At 33.8% G+C, this 23,447-nt stretch overlaps 1 protein-coding gene across 2 annotated transcripts; it reads right to left on the reverse strand.

The window, feature by feature from the left end:
* Positions 1-187: 187 nt before the first annotated feature.
* Positions 188-23,447, reverse strand: LOC130903556 (LIM/homeobox protein Lhx9-like). Of its 2 annotated transcripts, XM_057815735.1 has the most exons (6): positions 23,241-23,447; positions 21,830-22,797; positions 13,692-13,986; positions 10,826-10,999; positions 10,565-10,761; positions 190-1,714 (listed from the first exon to the last, which is right to left on the reverse strand). In XM_057815735.1, exons 3-6 carry the CDS (start codon positions 13,934-13,936, stop codon positions 1,260-1,262), a joined length of 1,071 nt encoding a protein of 356 aa, XP_057671718.1. In that variant the 5' UTR covers positions 13,937-13,986; positions 21,830-22,797; positions 23,241-23,447; the 3' UTR covers positions 190-1,259. The 2 variants fall into 2 exon arrangements, with proteins under 2 accessions (XP_057671719.1, XP_057671718.1); XM_057815736.1 differs by lacking the exon at positions 21,830-22,797 and having other exon boundaries at positions 188-1,714.

Genomic DNA, 23,447 nt, shown 5'->3' on the forward strand with positions numbered 1-23,447 from the left:
TTAGGAGGTGATTGCTCGCATGAAATCAAGATGTGTTTTACCTCAGCCAGACCCATCTCAATTTCATACGAGCAATCACCACCTGAATTTCGTCGCATGCATTTAGAAACACCCTGTATATATGAATAACTATCATATCTTTATTTTAGACCATGACTGGGGTGAATTAATAAAATAAAAACACGTGTAGAAATGAATAAATTTATTACTATACATTTTATACAATGTAAAGTCGATGTTTTTGAACCATTTTTCATTCATTACACTTTTATCAAAATGATTTTTTTTGAAAATAATTTTATGGTAACAGTTATATAATGATTATAGTTCTACAAAAAATCAACAGCGAATTTTTTCCTTTAATATTATCCTTTTGGATTGGGATGAACATTAAAAGTACAAATATTTACATATTTCACCAAAAAATATGTTTCAAATTGCACGTATATTTTTATGTACAAGAAAATTTATTTGAAATCTCCTAATATTTCGATTTCTGTAGTTCAAGTTCTTTACTAAATTTAGTCCTGCAACTCTCTTTTTAATCATTGAAATTGTGAATGCACGTGTATCATAATATCAAATCAATATTCACTTTGATGAGATTTTCTTTAACAAAGATATTAAGAGGTTCCATTATTTCAGAACCTAACATACAAATTATCACTATATTTGTAAAGGAACATTTCGTGTATACGCTAAAATCTAAAGTGTAAAGTTTTAGAAATAAGACAAAATTTCTCAACCTCTACCATATTTATATCCCTTAGTTCTTTCTGGAATATATCTAGATTCTGTCTTTTAATAGCGTTCTGAATTTTGTAGTTTCCATTTTATGTGTTCTCAAATTATTGATATTATTTCTATATACAATAGCGATCATTGTATATAATATATGTACTTTTCCCAGTTGTTACTGTTGTACCCTTCCCAAAACTACGTTGGTATTCTTCCAACATATGTTTCTGGTTTTATTAGGAAGATGGTCGATGTAATATTTGTGGAATTTACAGTTACATTTTACCTTCAACCTTTAAACATTTCTAATATGTCTTTCAATATTCCTGCACATTCTTCTTTCACTGTTTCTTCCATCTACTCTTTTATATTAGACGTAATGTCAATCTTGGAGTTTGATCTAACTTTTCTTTCGAACTTACTTACTTACTTTGTTGGTATTTGGTTTTTTAAAAAACAGACTTACAAACATTACTTGTCCACAATTTTAAATTATTTAAATAAATATATAATCGACTAATTTAATATATATCACTGAACGAAATAGTTTGTGTATTTTGGGAATGTATGTGGTGATGGAGGTCGTCTAAACTCTGGTGTGGCATGCTGGAATCCATTCCGCCCGAACCAGATGACGAAGGACCGTTTGGACATTGCGTTTGTCCATTATTATTATTGGTACCTTCTTGTCTCATCAGATTTCTTCGCCATTTCGCTCTCGCATTTTGAAACCATACTTGTAAAACTCTCTTTGAGAGTCCCGTTTTTTGCGCGAGTTGTTTTAGATCTTTAGCGTCAGGATTTTGGTTGATAGCAAAGTAGGTTTTCATTGTTCTCAATTGGTGGTGTTTGAACGACGTCCTCATCCTTTTGGTCCTTTGACTCTGGTGGCCGTTACTTGAGGCTGGTGATGTCACGGATGAATCATACGACAAAGATTCTAATGAAGATGATAAGTCTCCTTGTTGAAGCATTTCTGAAAAAATGAAAGTATGATTGAGGATTCGGAAAAAAGTAGAATAATTTTTCATTCGAGAAGTATATACAATGAATTTATATCAATGATTTTCTGAATTTAATAAAAAACGTTATATTTCCAATTACGTACGATAAAAAACGTTCTGTACCACTTTCAATAAGAATTCCTACCGAAAACATGCTTACAAGTCAGCCATAACAATTAACTGTTATCTAAATGCCTAACAAATTGTTTCCATTCATCGACAAAAAAAGTTCCATCTGTAAAATTCCCATTATCAACCGCCTGACCAATCAAAGGATTCAAGTAGTAAAAATCGGCAAAAAGTAGTTTTGTCGCTGTATAGAGTAGAGATGGCAACGTTATATTGATTTGTTATAAGTTAATAAGAACAAAAAGCTAAGTAATCATTGAAGACGTAATATAAAGGAAACTGCTAATAAAATCGATGATAAATATATTTTAAATAAAATTAATTCGATATAGAATTTATTTATCGATTTAAAATTTACTTTACTCGCGAATTTCATACAAAAACTTTTCTACGTCCGTACGAATTCTACAAAACTTTATTTTGTAATAGTAATATTAAAAGTACAACTGTGAGCATTATTAATTTGAAGTGAAGAAGAAGTTATATTAATATTGGTACTTGAATTGACAAAATTTAACGAATTGAAAGAAATAACATCGTCTATAGTTGTATTAGTACTTATTGGATTGTTGGTAGGAATAATTTTATTTTTATTGAGTCGTTTACGTAACCCTCCGCAACTGTGTTGGATTTCCACCCACCGTGTTTCTTTAGTTGAATTATATTAACACCAAAATCCACTAAAAGACACGCCGAAGAACCCAGTGTAGTTTTTTGGATTCGGTAAATTCAAATATGTTGCGATAAACGAGAGAATTTTTGAAAAGGTATTGATAACTACAATAACTAACTAACTTGGATTTTGCATTTTCCATTTTTCTACTGCAAAAAGAAATGATCTGTTTTAACATTTGGGGGTCGTTGATTTTTATATTTTTTATAAATGTTTATACCAAGTTTAATACATTGTTAAATATTTCACCGATAACAGTAAATCGACGTTGAATATGAGTTTTTGTATTAGGGGTACTATGATAATTAAAATATTTCCAGTATTATTGAAAACGTTACATTTCATTTTATATAATTCCTCCCTCCGCAGAGCTGTGATTCCTAATATTTAAGCAAACTGAAAGATGTTACAAATAATATCTGAGCTTACTTAAAAATTTTTTACTCTGTCATACCTTATGCATGAGATAATGATCATTTGGAGTTTGCAACAGAAACTTATTAATTTCTTCACGGGCAAATGTTTTAGATTTTTTGAGTATTTACTGATGTCTAAGTCGTTATTTACCATTAAGGTATCTTTTAGTTTTGAATAAGTCGACAAAAGTATTGAAGACTTCCACATTTTGGATTAAGTTTCAAAGTAAGCTACCAACACTCTTTCTGTGAAGCTGTTTATGACTTTTTTAGTAGAATTCTTTTAAATACTGTTCCCTGGATTTATTATTATTATTATTACAATAAGGTACGGACAGGGACCCTAAGATCCCTAAGCCCTGAAATATACATATTACAAAAATTAAAGTAATTAAAGTACCCAGCTAGAAAATTAAAAATTACAAGGGAAAAAAATATTTAACTAGAAAATAGAAACGCGTCCAGTCTATTCTTATAAATATTTTTTCTTTTTTCGATTTCCGTCTGTGTCCTCGAAGCCGATTATCAGTGTCCACATTAAATATGTTTCTCAAGTTACCATAATTGAAATTTAAAATGCGATAGGTGATTATCATATCCCCACGAAGAAGACGCTGTTCAAAGATCGGTAAATCCATCATATTTAGTCTTTCTGTATAACTAGGTCTTGTGCACCCGAGGGATAATTAGGTTGATCGATGCTGAACTGTTTCGAGAAGATCTTTATGCCGCACTAGTTCCGGACACCCCACAGTTCCACAATACTCCATAATTGGGCGAATATAAGTTATATCTAAACGAGTTGAATTATGTAATGATATCCTTCCGAAAGACTTGCGGAGGAGATACAGCTTACTTTTTACTTTGTTGGCAATACTTATAAAATGTTCGGACCAACTCAAATCACTTCATTTAAGGCATAAGACCGTTTATAAGTATGTATGTCTTGGATTGTTTTTGCCTAAGTGAAGAGCTACACACTTTTCTGCATTAAGAAACAACATCCAGTCTAAGCACCACTTAGAGATCGAAGATTTATATGAAGAGATTAATCAGCGAATATTTTAGAATCGTCGGCATAGAAAACTTTGTTGCATTGAGTATGAAATTGGAGGTCACTTGTGTATATTATAAGTAAGAGAGGACCCAGTAACGATCCCTGCGGAACACCGCTTAATACGGGCTTCTCAGCTGAAAAACAATTTTCCACTTTCACACAGAATTTTCTATTTGTTAAGAATGAGTCAATCCACTCGAGTAGATCACCTCGTATGCCAAGATGTTCCAATTTATACAGTAATCTTCATTTTAGCACTCGGTCAAACGCTTTTGCAAAATCTAGGTAAGTGATGTCCGTCGGGATTTTATTGTCTAAAGATTTTGTCCATTCATTAACACACCAAAGTAGATTCGTCATTGTTGAACGTCCTTTTACAAATCCATGTTGTTGTTTAGGTATTATTCTTCCATTCCATAACCTCACAGATGATTGGTGTGAGGCTAATGGGGCGATAGTTATTGTTATTGGGAGGGAGAAGATTCATAGTCGTTGCAGTTGCCGATTCAACAACATATTCTGGTGTGCAGTTTGAACTTTCTTCACTATTACTCTCTATCACTAATAATAATACTACACTCCTTTTAATTAAACAGATTTTCTTGAACGAATATCAAGATAAAAAAGCGTGACAGTTTATTTGAGAAACGAATTGAGATGAGAAAGAAAGCGTTCACTTTTTTCAGATTCATTCTTTATGAATGCAAATGAATAAAAAGAAAACGTGCATAACGCACTTAGAGAATAGTTATTTATGCAACAAGTGATTAAAATAATACTTTTTTTCACGAGTTCGATGGCAATTCCTACGATAAATAACTATTATTTTAGTCTTTGGAATCGTAACGACTTTTTTACTTCAATAATTTGACTCCCATCTCTACGTTAGACCGGTATCCGCGGAAATCAAGGGCAGCTGCTGTTTCTATATTTCGCTCTCCGATGTTCGTATGTCTGAAGGATATTGATTGATACACGACATTCGTCCTGACAGGGGTACTTGCAATTAAATCTATGATTTATTTTCTTTCCCAGTTATTCGAAAAATTGTGCTACTAATTAGATGTTTACTCGTTAAATTATATATTTTTCTCATTTCTTTTTATATTGTCTCCATTAAATTGTTTTCTTGTAGTATATATCGCGAATTGGAAGAAACAGATCCAGTTTCAATTTTATAAATGATGTTATATTAATTTTAGTCCACAAGAACTTCTTTGTAAGACCGTGGAAAGTTTCTTAAATGGAAAAATTGATTTACAAAGCAACAAGCAGACTTATACACCAGAAAAAAGCCCAGAAACATCAAGTTTTTAGGCAGATCTTCGGAAAAACACACAAACAACGGAACCACATATAAGTTGAATGATAGAGGATGGACTGATAAACAACCTAAAGCCAGGATATATCGAAGAAAACTTATTATTGAAGGAAAAAGAAGAAGGAAAAATAGATAACGAACGTTGTTTAAAAAAAAAATTTAGGGATTCCATCATAATTTCTGCGATTTTTCAATAAAATTTGTTAATTAGCGGAATGACGTATTTCCGTTAGCACTATCATTCTTCATATTAGTCTCGTCGTCTTGCAGCACGTTTTTAATTTTTGATTTTTAATTGGAAAGTTTCACGTTATTTTGGGTCCTTTCACACTTGACTGATTCGTACTTTGATGAAAAATTAAGCGCCAATTACCTTAAACATTTTTCGGCACTTATCAGTCATGCTAGAATGAATTATATTTCCATATCTACGAAAAAAATCTAAACATTTTCATTTTAATAACGCCGGTATCAATATGGCCGGCATTGATATAAAAACGTAATAAATTTTAACATAAGCATTGTTATATATCTCCGACTATAGTTAATTTCACGGGTTTGCATTCGTAATCTATTTCGTTATGATAACTTTTATTTTGGGAATTGAAGGCGACTTCCCCTTTATACAGAAGACAGTAGCGCGCGTGGGGATACAATAAAATTACACAAAAGACACATACTAGAAAGATACGTAAAAATAAAAACATAAAGTTTCTGTAAAACACAATAAATTGGTTTTCGTAGCGCACTGGATACAAAAGAAGCCATCTTTAACCTACAGGTTCTCATTCAGAGATGCAGAGATATGTACAAAGACGTACAATCGATTTCTCCAAAACTTTAGGTAACGTCAAACACGAAAAACTTATCGAGATTCTTAGAAACATTGACGGAAAACGTATCCGTATCAACGCTAATATGTACTGAAGTCAAAATGCAAGAAAAAATGTAGATAAAGTACTGTCAAGAAAGAAGTGCTTCGGGGTTGCAATCTGTCATCTCTCCTATTCAATATTTACTTAGAAGATATATTTAGAAAACCACTGGCAGAACTATCATATGGCATCAAAATCAACGGAGAAGCAATCAGCAACATTAGATACCACGCCTTCAGTGGATCTAACGATAAACTGTCAAGACATCAACACCTCGTAGAAACCTCGGAACCACAGTAAACGCGAAATGATACCAGGCATGAGAATAAGATCACGGATAGAAAAAGCTCGAGCTGCGCTTAACAACATGAAGACCAGCTAGGTGATACATATTTTCTTCTAAGCTGTAGAGGTTAGGACCACAACCGAGGCTTTCGTAATGTGGAAGTTGTATTTATAGTAAAAAACGGAAACGGAAGTGTTTTGGCCACATTCTAAGACATGACAAATACCGTCATTGGAGCTGCTTGTCTAAGGCAAAGTGGATGGTAAGAGGGAGAAGACGCAGTAAACAAGATAAGAATAATTTTGTCAATAGTCAACGTTGGTAACGGGTTGATAAAGAACTTCTGTATCGATAATATTATTTAAATGGTCAAATAAGCTTAATTGAAACAAGTCATAATCATCTTGTTTACATCTATAAAATTAAAGATTCTACGTTCAGATTAAACCTGAAGACTACAATTTCGTTTCAAAACAACATATGATTGCCTATAATCATAATCACTAATTATACTAAATGTTCATATTTAAGCGATGATTTTAATAAATTCATTAAAATCCGAATATATATTGATAGATAGAAATTGATTCAAATATTCATGATAATTGTATCTCCGAGAAGTTTCCGTTCTCCGCCAATGTCTTCAACGGTAGGTTTTATTTCATCAAATTTCATTATCTTAATTATTGTTATTAATGTTAAATATTTCATCCAAATTAAATAAATCCGTATGTATCTTTAATAACCATCTAGATTATAATAAACAATGGGAAGATACCATGAATGAAATGTCGAAAAACGTATCGAAAATAATGAGATATTTTATACTCGGTGGACAGAAAAACAAAATGATATTCTGTTTAGATTTTTTTCATATTCATATTAATATTTTTTGAGGTTGACTACCCTATATAACGGACTTTATAACCGGATATAAATGTGTATAGTTGAGATTTGGTGCGCAGATATAGAATGTATAGAACCAAGAGACTATTCGTTGAAATAATTTGGAGCACCTGCTCAAAACTCTTTAGAAGCTAGTCGATGCGTTTTTAGATAAGATATTCTTGATGGACAATTTCAATGTTGTGTAAACTATTAATTGACTTTAGATCTTCGGATAACCAGAGATATTTTTACTTTTTTTCTTGGGGGAAATTTAGTTTAGTGACAATTTAAAAATAAAGCTAAGAAATTATATTCAAAACTTTTTAATAAGAGATGGGAATTTTAAAAAATATAGTAAATATCAGTATATACATGGTGCTCTGAATACATTCACGTAGAGTGATTAACAATACATAGAACCAGCTGTATAAAGACGTCTAAATGACCTCCAAAACCCGCTGTGTGATTTGTACCATCGAATCAAACAACTCCGCTACCAAAAAAACCCTTCTTACCCCGTGGCTCATCAATATCCTCCCCCAATCCATCCCTTTGGTTGCTAGCAACAGCATACGAAGACTTCCCTGAAAACTAACTTTCTAGACAATTTCTCATATCTATTAGATAAAACTCTACCACAGACACTTCGTCGATCGTCGCTATAGCAGGTTTTCTGCGGTTTCCCTGTAACCACCTGGTGAACCGTATCAAAATCAAATCAAAAAACATTTTATATAAAAAAAAAAACCAAACCCGAACCACGAAGAAACGTTTTTACTTAAGCTAGAACTGTCTTTTCTTCTTCTTCTGACCAATGATAGTTCGCTTTTCCTGTTACTGTTCAGACAATACCTACAACACTAACTCATTCAACTACTACAATCCCAGAACAACTCCCTTCCTATGAAAAATTTCCTTTATTCTCTTTTGGATTCTAGTTTAAACTGTGTGTAGAACAATTTGTCTTCATGTAAATAGAAATTTTGGAGAAAATATGGAGGAAAATGTAATGCTATATATGAACTGGAATCTTATACGACTAAATTTCATTATAAGAATACGAAATGCATCGATTTATTCCAAATGAGAATTTCTAGAAGATAGATCTTTCCAAGAATATAAATATTTAATACCGGCCATCGCATCCGCCCAATTGGCTACCGGATTCTAGTTATCCAATCCTCGATCTCGGGATACTTTTCATCTGTCACCGTACCCAACACCGGGCCACCCACCGTTTAAGTGAAACCATAAATAACCTTCGCGATACCAATTCGATATGTGGTCGATGATAGGCCGTTGTTTGGTCCTTCCAAGACTCGTTTTGGGTATAAAACAAAATAATTTTTTTTGTTATTCCTCACGGTCAAATCCTAAATTTATTCTTATTTCGTATTCCCTAACTAAACACTAAGATAATTTTTTTGTTCAACATATAAGGCGCGTTATAATTATATTTATTCAAAAATGCATACGAGCGTCATTTTGAAGTGCACTTCTCGAACGACGTCGGGTGCAGGGTTTGAAGTCTCTCACGCGGGCTAAGGACGTGAAGTACGCGAGTAGTTTGCTAACAACCCCTGGAGACGTGCTCGAGTGCTAACATTCATCACAAATATTATTACCATCGCCGATATAATTATTCGAAAACGGGATCGATACTAATTGACTGAAAACATCTTTTCCTTGGCTTGCACAAAAAAGTATTTGGATAAGGAAAAAATAAAACGCAGTGCCTACATCTGATCAAAAAGAGGTGTGAACTTTAGGATAATATATGAATAAAAACCTGTAATTTGTCTAAAAACGCTCACGATTTTCAACAAATAATGTTTGATGAAAATAATTAGTCAGAATAGAACAATCAATAGTACCTATTGGATGATTTTTTCTTACACAAAAAATAATAGACAATGAGTATTAAGGACTTTATCCACAGTAATTGAAGCTATAATAATTAATTAAATATATAAACAACAGATGAAACGATGAGAGGAAAAAATCTGACAACAAGCAACGGCGGAGTAAGCTCGTCCAAGAAAAAAACTGAGCTTTTGAACCATATATTTCGCTAAGAAGAAAAAATAAGAAAGGGACTTAATTTATTGAAATATATTTTATAAAACTAATCTTAATGTTGACGACCTTATAGTTTTATTAAAATCTACAATTAAATTATATATCTGTCTGCGTTTCTACACCAGATTCCAAGAGGAGAGAGAAAATACAGGGGAAGTTGTTAAAGTTTTCGAATAGTGCCTTGTTCTACCGATAGAGGATCGTTTTATTGAGTTCATTGTTTTACTAGCGATGAATAAAGAATAAAGAATAAAGAAATCAAACTACTGTATGGTCAAGCCGAGATAGTGTGTGTGGTGAGATCAAAAAGACTAACCAGAAAGGATGAAGATAGCAGTGTGAAAAGATCCTAATTTAGAAGAGTGGAGATCTAGAAAGAATCGGAATGAATTCAACTAAACAACCCAAACATGGACAACCAGTGGTTTTAGACAGCCAGAATCTATATGAAAGAGAGGTGGAATTATGAAGGTTTAGTGTACTTTGAAAGCATTTCCGATAACCGATCCGTCAGTGCCGAGGTATATAGTGGACAGTTCATACGAATAATGAGGTTTCATCTGCATCCGAGCGCAAATAATGGTTTCAGCAAGGTCTCAATGAGTTTAAAGATATTTGTTTTAAAACCATATAAAACGATTCCTTTTTGAATGATTATTTAATAGACAAAGTGAACAGGGAAAACATTATTTGAGAGACAACCTCTATATTATAGATATAGATAGATATTTTTGTCGCACTTAAACATTGTAATATAGAATCACATAATAACTACGAATGAGTATTGAACCGAAAATTATCCCCTGTACATGTAACAGTTTGTTAAACATACATAACTTATTATTGTCAATACTCGAAACGTTCATACTAATCACTCTTTTTTTGTCATTCATTGTTTTTGTACTTTGTATTTGTTTTTACCCCTCTCTTTCGCCCATTTATATGGATTACCAAACAATAAATTCAAGTTTTACCGTTTCCCATTATACTTCCCCAATACGAATAAAATACCCTACGTAGAATTAGAAATGTATGTACAGCCACTCGTATACAATACTTATAACATCAAACAATTCGATATAATAGTTTTCTACTTACCCAACGTTGCAGCAGCCATTCTCATCGTTACTGGTATTTCCCCACAAGAGCTTTCATCTTCGGCTATTATCCTCTTTTTCCTCGGTCTTCCTTTGGTTTGTTGAGGTGGTGTACTTGAAGGATAATATCCTGGTGACACTCCTCCGTTGTACATCACGTCCATGGGATCACAAAAATCTATGATTTCGTAATGCGGCCTATGGAACAAAACGAAACGAATCGATTATTTTTTTTAAATAAAAATTATATTTAGCATTGTACCTGCAATATATTAAACCTTCCCGCATACCGAAATGGTCACCTTTCGATAATGGAACTCCACAGGAAACACAAGAAAAACAATGTAGATGATAGACCAGGTCACGTGCTCTCATTACTAGTTCGTTGGCTGATATGCCAGCGTGACATCTTCCGCATCTCGTCACAGCGAACATTCTGTAACAAAAAATAATATTGTAAACAGGAATATTATCAATTATTGTCGGAACATCCTGTATAGAAATGAAATTAGTTACGTTTCTGGTTGTTTTATAACAAATCTTGGATCCAATTAGCAGAATCGATATTCTTTGTTTTAAAATTCTACTGGCCGAAAAGTGTCATTCATCTAAAAGTTTCGGTAGTAAATCCTGACTTCGACCACACTTTTCCATTGACAACGTTTTTTTCTTCATTTTATTTTAGTTTTACATAAAACTTCTGAATTCTTTAGGATCTTACGCAACGTTTTTAATGAGAACAAATTCTTGAGGGGTTCATTAAAATTCTTACGGGAAACTTTCGACAGAGGGCGCGCTTTTGAAAGATGTGTTTATACTCTAAATTTAATTGGATGTGATTAATTTTTTTTCTAGTTATATTTTACTACCTGCCGATTTCTTATATTTTGGATGTTGTTGTTACCGAATCGGTTTCAAATTAAGATCTAATAAACTAAAAATTTCAATATTTAGGTATAAAGATCGCTTATTGTTTTTTAATCTCATAAAACAGTTAATACAAAGTACCAAAACTCTATATTGAATCCTTATGAGTAGCTCTATCCAGATACTTGATAATATACAGAATGTTTTCTTCAAAATAAAGAAATTTTGTTGTTGTTCTTGATGTTTTATAGAATTTATAGTTAAAAATTATGCTTCCCATTTATGGGGTGTAATTACACAGTTTTTTACGCAAAACAGGGAGTATAGATTTGATAGAATCCAGGAGTTCGAATACTTGTGACAGTGACAGTGATCAACGAAAGAGATGGAACCAGAGAAATCGACAAAATACTGCCGAGAGGGAACAGAACGTTAGTGGATATAAACGAACCAATAAAGAAATCAAACTACTGTATGGTCAAGCCGAGATAGTGTGTGTGGTGAGATCAAAAAGACTAACCAGAAAGGACGAAGATAGCAGTGTGAAAAGATCCTAATTTAGAAGAGTGGAGATCTAGAAAGAATCGAAATGGAGAACTGGCGTGAAGCAACCCTGAACAAAAGACAGTAGAACGACTCCAAGCTTTGTACCTATAAGGCCTGTTGAGCTGTTTTAAGAACTAAGAATGAGAAAGGGCATAAACAAAATACAAAATATTTTGAAAAGAGACGACATTAGCCATGGAAATGTGAGCATTAGACGTTGATAATGAATTGAATCTTCATATTAATGAATTAATATATACTGGGAACTTCCTATAACTCCATAAGAGCAATTCTGATATTTCAATTATTCCAAGTAATAATTCAAAATAATTACCGTGTAGAAATTGTTATTTATTAGTCTCACCACCTCATTTTTTAAAAATGATTGAATTAAATGTAATAGAAAAATTCATCTTTATATTCTACATTTAGTAGACGTTTAATATCTTAACACAAACATAGGAGTTGTGTGAAATAATAACATCATTTCCCCGAATGAAAATATTATTATTCTGTCGGTGTAAATCCATCATAACACCCCATATCAATATTTATCAAAGGCTTGTGAATGTACACGTTGAAAGTGATGTAATGTAAATAATAATTATTTCAATTCTGCCTGTTAGATAGACAAAACAAAAAAATAGAAATTGATATGTTTGACATCGGAAACAAGTTTTTTTATAAGATCGTTCTATTCAATTTGGTTTAGTATGAAATATTTCAATCGAGAACGGTTCACAATTCAAATAAAAATTTACGGACCACTTTCGCAAATTAGTTTTGATAAAAATTAACCTTAGAAAACATTTTAGAATCAAGATAAAATTCATTTAAACTGCGCAATTCTATTAGTTTCAAAATTGGTTATTATTGTTGAGCTAAGGACCATAATTTTGTTAAAAAATGAACCGAATGATGTTCCTATTGTAGAATTTTGAAAAATTAATGAAAACCATGCTGAGATTATGATATAGAGATTCCGAGCTTACTGAAATATAATATATGACAATTTGTTTGTTTATAGCAATGTATCTATTAATTTTTTTCATTTTTCATTTCATGTCAAAAGGGCAATATTTTGGTAGCGTCATATGTTTCTAGTTGTAGAAAAAGCAGCGTATTTAGTTTTTACTGACGTAATTTGAAGGCAATTAAACTTCGATTCCACTTAAAATAAGGAGATGCATACCAAAGAGAAACCCAAAGATGGTCTTTTACTTTTGAAAAGGTAATAAAGTCTCTTTTTATAAATGGGCAATAAATAGTATTGTCGGAATTAGAGCTAAGTTAAAATAAAGTTTCTTTGTTAAAATATAAAATGACCAAGAAGGTTTAAGCGATATACGGATAGTATTTTCTATATTTATGTGAATCAACTTTTTGATATATTTCTCTGTAAGGAAAAATAATCATAAAATCGTTTCATAAATGACAAAACTGTCAATTCAAAAAAAAAATATATTTATTAACGATGGCAAACTGTCTGCGTGTCGATGAAGGGCTGTTAATAAAGACTCGGGAATGTTTGTTCGATTTGTCGAGATATGATTTTGATGGGAACGAACCGGACATGTCGTGATTGATAGAGCGATAAAATTTTGTTATTTTTGAAACCTTTATCTCTATTCTTGTCATAATATTTCGTACGTCGACTAATAATAATTCGAGAGAGAAAAAATTCGTAAATTATGATAATTAGTGCACTTACTTACCTATAATAATCATCTTTGCAATAAATATTCCCGTCTCGAGCGAAACAAGTCAGATCCGAATCCAAAGGTAATTTACATTCGCAACATTTCAAACAAGACGCGTGCCATTGTCTATCAACAGCCAACAGATAGTACCTATCGTGGATTCTCTCTCCGCATCCCGAACACGAAGATACTTCCATCCCGGAGGAACCTCCTAGACTCGAACAGGGAGAGGACGCGTTATCTCGCTCCTTCAACATCATCAGCACTACTGCCTGGTCTTTATACGGCGGATACGGTACTTGTAGTAGTTCTGGAAAATAAAAAAAAATTATTAAAGACGAATATATTGACCGTTTGGTGACTGGCTGGCGAGAAAAGTATATGATGGAGGCGCCCGAAGAAGCGCCGTTTGATTCTATCTGGTTTAATGGCGCCAATGGTGTAGCGTGAATAAGATGCAACAGGAGATTTTATATTTTGATGAGGAACTTATGAAGAATTTCATGTAGAGGACTCATTGATAAACAAAAACGTGAAATGTATGAAAAAGATTAATATTTTGATGAGAAAATTGATCGGCATTTCTGTTATCATTAATTAAGGAATGTTGGTGGATTAGATTTGCTCTAAAAACGATATAATAAAAATAGGATGAAGATCTGTCTAGATCAAAGTTTGACTATCAGATTATTCTAAGAAACTCGCAATTTCACCCTCTAAAACTTTAAAAAATGGATAACACATTTTCCATAATACCAGAATTAGAGGAAATAATTTAATAAACCTAAAACCTTTCGAGTATTTGGATCTACCCTAGATTCTTGATTGAATGTTGAAAATCCTTTTCGTGCCATGCCACTGATGAAAACTGACCCAGTTTCTTTCCACGTAAATGGCTATTAGTTATTATAACTATGACTAAGTGTAGTATACAGAGTGGTTCATTAATCAGGTTCATAGTAAACTCCATTGGGGTTATTGAGCAACAGTTTTGCAACGATAAGTACGAGATAGAGCTAGCGTGTATCAGCTTCTGAAAATTTACTCTATAATGTCCTGGTATCCAAAAAAATAGGATGGGCTTTTAACATCATACAGAAAGTTCTATTCATTTTAGTTTAATATTTTCTCTTGCTATTTGACATATCTTAAACAATCTTATTAAGGAATAATCCAGAGTATCTTAAAATAGTGTTTTTATTCGATCAGAATGGATATTTCGCTATTTATTCAGCCAAGACTCTATCTAGAGTATCAATGTAATCTCCTTTAAGAGAAATACAATCATTCCAACGATTCTCTAATTTCTCAATACCGTGCTCGTAAAGCGATTTGTCTTTTGCCTCAAAATAGGCTTCAGTTTCAGCAACGGCGAGGATTTTTTGAGATCAGCGAGGGGTCAGTAGTCACTGTGGGCCAGATCTGAATGACTAAGCAATTCTAAGTGTAATTCGTTCAATTCAACCATCGGTGCATTGTCTTGGTGAAACAGTAGTTTCTTCTTCAACATATTCCTTGATTTTTGCATTCAAACGATCCAACAACTAAGGTAGTGGAGGTGAATATGGCCCAAAATTGCTAGCACAAAAAGTATTTATTCGCAGTCTGACATCAGTAGGCAACTGCCCAATATGCCCCTCCGCACACCATTATAATATCTGCCGCGCTAAGCACATGTTGGTATAAGTTTTCCGCGCTAATTTCTTAAGCACGTTTTTCTGTAAGAATCAACGTGAACGCCGTAACCAATTAAGAGAGGTAAGTGTACGTAGTGAAGTAGCTATGTACAGAATGTTTATTAAGTGATGAAACTATAAGTGTTGTTTTTACCCATTGTGTTGTCTGGATGTACTTTAGGTTAATATGGCCTGACGATGTGATGGGTTATATGGTCCACGGGGTTATGTAACCCGCCAGTGGAATTTATTACCTTAAAACTGTTTTCTATTTCTTTTGTTTGCTTTAGATTTGAGATGGGGAAGATTTGCAAAAACCTGCGCAAGCATTGGGCTCAAGACCAACTCGAACAAGCAGTAGCAGCTGTCTGAAGCGGAGAATCTCAAAGAAATGTATGTTCTAGATTCGAGGTACCAAGGCGCACGTTACGGCGATATTTAGTTCAAGGCTTGTCAGAAAAGAAACTGAGTCGTCCAAGTATATTAAATCAGGAACAGGAGAAAAATTTTGTACAACGGATTAAGCGATACTCTCAAATTGGATTGCCTCTCACTCCCAAACTTGGGCGACATCAAATGTTTCGATATTGTGATATCAACCACATTTCCAATAACTTTAATAAAGAAAAACAGCTTGCTGGAAAAGACTGGCTTGCTTTGTTTTTAAAAAGAAATGGCGATTTGTCCGTTCGCAAGGCACAGCCCATGAATCCTCCCGTGCTCAGAAACTTAACAAGGCAGTTGTGAGCGACTACTTCACCAAGATAACCGAGCTTATGACAACATTCAATATTAAGGATAAACCCCAAAATATATACAACATGGACGAGAAAGGCTGCCGCCTCACCGTACACCATCAACAATGCATTCTGTCCGAGAGAGCTTGGTGTAATGCTATGGGCAACTCCATTCCACCTATGATATTATTTCGAGGAAAACGGTTAAAACCAGAATTTTGCGATAATTTGCCACATGGAACTCTGGTAAAAATGGAACCTAAAGGCTCTATGACGACACACCTCTTCAATGACTTTCTAAGACATTTTGCTCAGATTAAATCGAACGGGTCTACACTGATTGTGTTTGATGGAGCTACAAGCCATTTAGATTTTACCATTGCTGAAACAGCAGAGTTTCTTGGTATCCCTTTATTCTGTTTGTATTCAAATACAACGCACGAGCTCCAGCCATTAGATAAGGCTGTATTTCGCTCTTTTGAAGCAAACTGGGATCAGGAACTTTTGAGATACTGGGATACCTTCCCACAAAGGAGCCTGAACAAGAGTAGGTTCAACATAATATTTTCCCGTGTTTAGCCCAAGTGTATGTCGCCGGAAAATATTTTGAGCGGATTTAGAGCTACAGGATTGTATCCTCTAAATCCTGATGCAATACCTGATGCCGCATTCGCACATTCTTTAGTAACACAAAGACCCTTTCCCCATGAAATGAATGAAAGTCTTCCGAGTTCAGACGATGAAAATGTTCCACTGGTGACTTTAATTAGAAGAAGCAAACCAATTCCTCAACAATCTTCTCCAACTAATACAATGAATATACGTCTCTTCAGGAAATACTTCCGACTCCTACCGAAGAAAAAAATGTTGGAGAGACTAGTGTTAGGCGAAAGGCGTTAAATTATAAAGCGCAGCAAGTAAGAAAAAGCCTTTTCACGGAGGGACATTGCCAAGCAGCTAGGGAATATCCAACTTTCAGTTGCGTCAACTTCCAAACAACGAATTTCGATCCCACAGTCCACGTGTAATCAAGCTACACAGGAGTCATAGTTATATGCAGCTTGTGAAACGGATGACCAACTTGATATGCGAATGTGTTCAAAATGTTTTACTTGGTATCACGAGGAATGCGTTGGTCTTGAGCCTAACGACGATGAAGAGTTCCAATGCTGTTGAATGTTTCCTTTTTATATTTTACTTTTTTTATGAATTAGAACTAGTTTAATATTTTGTAAACTCATCTTAAATAAATTAAAACGACATTAATATTCTTCAAGTTTGAAGATTTTTATTGTGGGCCATATAATCCGACCAGATGTGTAATATGGCCCAAGTGTAATACAATGAAGTATTGCATACAACTCTACTGTGAATCAGTAGAAAAACAAATATATTAAGGTGGGCCATATTTGCCTGCACTACCATATTTTTAAATAGTATTTATTAGCTATTGATTGTGTCTGCCTTTTCGAGATAATCGGTAAACAATATTCCATGCGCATCTCAAAATACTGAAGTCATAACCTTCCCAGTTGACTGTTGTACCTTTGAAAGCTACGGACGTGGTTCATTGAGTGCAGTCCGCTCAGATGGATCCACGTTTTATCCATTGTCACATATCGACGTAAAAAATCTGAGTTATTACGTGGAGACATGGTAAAACAGTGCTCTGAATCATCAATACGTTGTTGTTTTTGATCGACTGTGAATCAACTTTGAAAGAAGCTTTCTCATGGTCAAACTCATGGTCAAATTCTCATGAATAATTGTAAAGAAACTGCCTTCTGATATCTTTTCGGCCTCAGCTATCCCAAGCAATTTCAATTTACGATTAGATATAGCTAATTTGTGGACATTTTCGATGTTTTCTGGAGTAACCAAATCAATTGGACAACCAAAACGTCTGTACGACCACGTTTAAATTCAGCAAACCAATTACAAATGGTTTTGGAGCAGCGTGTGTATAACACTTTTGAAGCCATTGCTGAGTTTGTACAGTATTTTTTTCATCAAGAAGCAAAGATAAATTATCACACGAAATTTTTTTGAAAATAACCAAAGTAGCTTCACTTGAATGGTTACCACTTTTCTTTGACTAATCGAAATGTAATGAAATTTTACTTACGCACTTCTTTGAGGTACACCTGCATTAATAGAGTCTAAAGTAGTAGGTCTATTGGTCTGGAGGATTTTATTTCCTCGGGGGTTTAATGGTATCGACACTATTATCATTTCTTTGGTTTTCTACTGAATTGTGAAATACTCAGCTCTAATTATGGGATTGAAAATTTATGTCAAAAGCTTCAATTTTTCTTTGAGTAGTTCATATAAGATTTTTAATGTTATTTAATCGTAACCAGGGGACTTTTTGAAATCCTATTCATTTACGTTTAAAGTGAGAAATGTAGAACAATTATTTTGTTTTCTCATTGGTGATAAAAAATTAATTACTATTTATTTTTCGGTCAAAAGATATAAAAAACACAAAACTATTAATTTATTATGTCAAAACAAGGACTTTTGTTTAAATTAAACTTCTTACGTACATTTAAGTACCAGTAGCAGAGCATTAAATTTAAATAATCATTAAAATTGTCATTTGGTAGGTGTTTATCAGTTGTTATGGGTTATAAAGTTGAAAGTGAAACATACCATGACAGGCCGGCGAGTATTTTTGCAACTCAATAAATTTAACAGACAAGTGCAAACTACAATTAGCAATTAACAAATTAACAGAGTGCATTTTATGTTCTTTGACTACATAAAACGGAGTCTATTCAATGTTTTAGACTTCTAGTGATTATTTTTGTCTCCAAACTAGTTTTATGATAAATAGTTAAAGATACTTATAATAGAGAAAAACTTGTACATTTTTGAGTCATGAATAATAAAAAAAAATTAAATAAGATAAAATTTGAGACAATTTCCAAAGGTATTAGAAGAAAGAGCTTCATAAACTTCTACAGAGTGGTCATAATACTAGTAATAACTATGGAAACTGGTAAGAATAGACATAACATGGAATGGAAGGCATATCAGGGGAAAAAAGGAGTGAGAACGACGAAAAGCTACAATAATTTTGCATCAACATATTTCAACTAGTACATAATATCGTCTATTGAAGCTATGTTCTGGTTTAAATCGTCCTGCTTCAATGAGATCGTGTTTGTAGCATCTATGAAATCTTAAACAAATTGGTTAAAGCTGGAATAGATGTCAAAAAACACAAATAAAAGTTATCATCCTGGGTTCTGAATGGAAAAACAACTTGACCTAAAAAGTGGAAAATGAAGATCATCGCCTTTTTTTCTTCGATTACATGTAGGTACATAATGCAATTAAAGTTCGTACCGTGAACTTTACGAGGTGGTATAGCTTTTTCATCATGGTAATGCGTCGATTTGTGAAGTAGTGATTAATAAAAGACTTCCTGTTAACATCCGACTTACTTAACAGATTTTGTTCCATGCCACTTCCGGGTTTTTAGACATTACTAAGAAGGCGAAGAGCATAATGGATGGGAGCCATTGTGAAAGAAGCTCTGCACAAATTTGGGTTGAATGATGAGGAGTTAACCAAAGGCTTCAAAGGAGACTCATCTATGTTTTGTAGCTTGAATTTGTCTATATCAGGGGTCTCCAAACTTTCCAGCCTTAGAGCCATACTGATTACTCCAGTAAGTTCCGAGGGCCAGACCATATTATCATAAAAAGTGGTAAAAAGGCTGAAAATCGGCAACACTGCATATTATTAATTTCTAGATTAGTCGTAGAGTACGAGACATGAGAAGTAACGTGACATGACATCTGGTGGACACAAGCGGAAATAGGTAGTACCTTCTATCGCTAAAAGATGGCGCTAATAGCATGTATAGAATAATCTCGTTGGTTCGAGAAAGTACTGTTGTCTTCCACTCACTTCTAGATGGCAGTAATTGGAATATATAAAAAGGCCAGTGGTGCAACCACAAGTCAGTTCCTATGACACTATGATGTGAAATAAAATAGTGCGTACCTCCTTAAAACGTGTTTAAGTTTAAGACATCTTTGTAACAGTATTTTGATTTGAATTGTTGCTTTTGGGTGTGTGATTTAGTAGTATGGAAAAGAAGCGCAAAATTGATAGTGAATGCAGAAAATTCAAAGATCAGTGGAACATTCAGTATTTCGTAATTGAGTCCAGTAACAAGGCGCTATGTTTGATTTGCAATGAAAGCATAGCTGTTTTCAAAGAATATAACATTAAACGTCATTAGGAAACAAAACATTTTCAAAATTACTCAAAATATACAGGACAGAAAAATTCGAAGCTATGAGGCGCGGATTGAAATCGCAGCAATCTTCATTTACAAAACTCAAAACTGAACAAGAGGCTACAACTCGTGCCAGCTTTCGTGTGGCTCTTGAAACTGCAAAACGTGGAAAACCATTCACCGATGGAGAAATGATCAAAGAATGCATAATTGCAGTAGCCGAAGAAATGCGCCCTGAAACGGTAAATTTATTAAAAACTGTCAGTATGTCTGCAAACACTGTGGCTCGAAGGGTAGAAAACATTGCTGAAAATATATTCTCTCAACTGTTCGACAAAAATGGACATTTTGAGTGGATTTCTTTGGCCTTGGATGAGTCAACGGATGTGTCAGATACTGCTCAGGTGTTGATTTATATTCGAGGAGTTGATAAATTTGTGGGTCTATGGTTACATCCAAGACACCGATCAGATGTAAGCTTGTAGTGGATAACAAAATAATACACCAGGAAATGAAATTTAAATATCTGGGAATCGAAATATCTGGACACGGGGACGTGGAGACGGAAGTAAAAAACCAAGCTACAAGAGCTTCAAGAGCAGCAGCATACTTAAATGACATAATCTGGCGAAATAAATACATTCGAACTGAAGAAAAAGTCCGCATATACAAGACCGCAATCAGACCTATATTATCCTATGCAGCAGAGACCCGACCTGAGACCTCTAAAACGAAACGGATATTGGAGACTACAGAAATGAAAATAGTTGGAAGAATAGCGGGAAGAACACTAATGGATAGAGAAAGGAGTGAAAACATAAGACGAACATGCGGGATAGATAACATCAATGACTGGGTACTGGATAGAAAGATAAAATGGAATGAGCACATTGACTGCATGGCGGAAGAACGAATTGTGAAAATATTAAGGGACAAATCACCAGCAGGACAAAGAAGCCTTGGAAGACCTAGGAAAAGATGGAGTGACAAACTCCCAGGTGACTGAGCAGAGGCAATGATGTGAAGAAAAGCAGGCAATGATGCCTTTACACAGCAGGAAGAAGAAGAAGAAGAAGAAGAAGAAGAAGAAGAAGAAGAAGAGTAGATAAAAGCTATGAAGTGCATGAATGTAAAGTATTCATGGCACAACTACTGGTAAAGATATTTTTAAAGGAGTTGAAATGGCCAACAGTCAAAAGAACCTTCGATGGAAAAACTTGAAATGTATTACAAATGATGGAGGCAAAAACATGAGTGGGAAAGATAAAGGAGTGGTCGCTCTTGTGTCAAAAGCTGTAGAAAATGACGGTGGTTCAAAACCATTAGTCTTACATTGTATCATTTATCAACAGTCTTTGTGCGGAAAATGTTTGGATATGTCTGAAGTTCTGAAACCAGTCATATCAACTGTTAATTTTATCAGATCTTTTTGGCTGAATCACCGACAATTCCGACAATTTATTCAAGAGATTGGAGAAAATGACTTACCTTATCATACTGCCGTACGTTGGCTTAGTTGTGGGAAAGTCCTTCAGCGCTTTTTTGAACTTCGAGCAGTGATCGAAATTTTTTTGAATGAAAAGCATGGCTGTGGAAGTTAGTATTCTATGTTGATTGAATTTGAGATTGCAAGGAGAAAACAAGGATTTTCCTGATTAATACACTAATATCACATCATTCCGAAAGAAATCGATACTGTTTCAATCACAACTACGGAGTAAATGCTTTTCACATTTTAAAACATGTGAAATATTCACACCACTGAAACTGAGTTTCCTATCGATTTTGCCATAGAAACTTTGAGTGCATTGAAAATAAATTTCGATACTCGTTTCTCGGACTTTGATGCCATTGCGAATCAAATTAAGATTTTTCAGAATCCTTTTGATACTAACATTGAAACCCTAGTCCCGGAACTTCAAATGGAAATGATTGATCTACAATGCAGTGATATAATTAAGAACAAATATCAACTCATCTTTGTTGGAATTTTATTCTAAAAGGAATTTTTCAAGTATACTAGCTCTCCGCGGGCCGGATGTGACCCTCGGGCCGTAGTTGGGAGACCCCTGATCTATATGATTACGCTCAATAACTTTTTCAACTTTGTTTGGGAAACATTCGACAAAATGGCTTTAGAGGAGATGAAAATAGAAGAGGAATTGACAGTAGGTGAGGTTTTATTTAGGAAGAACGTCACAAATCAAATAAACATACGTTAAAAATATCCATGTGCCGCCTTCTTTACACTCTCGACTAAAAATAAATTCTTTGACGGCATAAAGACACAAAGAAATCTTTTATAAACGTATCTTCTGAAAAAGCAATTCTCTTTCACATTTCGCTTTATAGTAGGTACCTGTCGAAAATATAGACAAGTGTAGGTAATCTCTTCTTCGACAGAAACACTTGAATGCACTTCAAATATCTCTTTATAGTTTGGGGTTGTGTCTATTCTGCAAAAAAGGTTCACACTTCAATACCCGCTTTTTGGTGTATATGTAGAAGTTTTGACATATTTTTAAAAGTTTCTATTATTATTATAAGTATTTTTTTCATCCAAATCGTTTAATCGCACTTTTTAAAGTATGATTTGCGTCTTTATACCACTGTCTATAATAAACAATAAACATTAAATCAAATTGCAAAAATTATTAGAAAAATTAAAAGATTTCGAGTCGCATTTTGGTAAAAACAATTATTAGAACATCACAAATAAATGACTGATGTTTTCAGGTTTTCATTATTTTTCAAATTACTCTCTTGTTTAATATCTATAATATCCAATTGGCAAAAAGACCAACAACTCCAAGTTTTTCTCCATCTCAAGGTGTTCATTATACATGGATTTAAAGAAATATCAGATTAATACATAAAAATCAATCAGAAGAATATTTACCAATCAATACAGATCCATAAATCACTTATTACGATCACATCACAAAACAACAATGTTCTTGACTGTATTTTTTAATGAATGTATCGAAAAATAACTTTTCGCGTGCCACTTAACGTTACCCAAAAACCCTCTGAATAAACCCCTGAAAAATCTTCCGTCTGAATATAAGCTTTGAACGGCGTTCGTTTGTACTTTACCGTCGCATCT

This window comes from Diorhabda carinulata, chromosome 2 (genome assembly GCF_026250575.1).
Source record: "Diorhabda carinulata isolate Delta chromosome 2, icDioCari1.1, whole genome shotgun sequence".
Taxonomy (NCBI): domain Eukaryota; kingdom Metazoa; phylum Arthropoda; class Insecta; order Coleoptera; family Chrysomelidae; genus Diorhabda; species Diorhabda carinulata.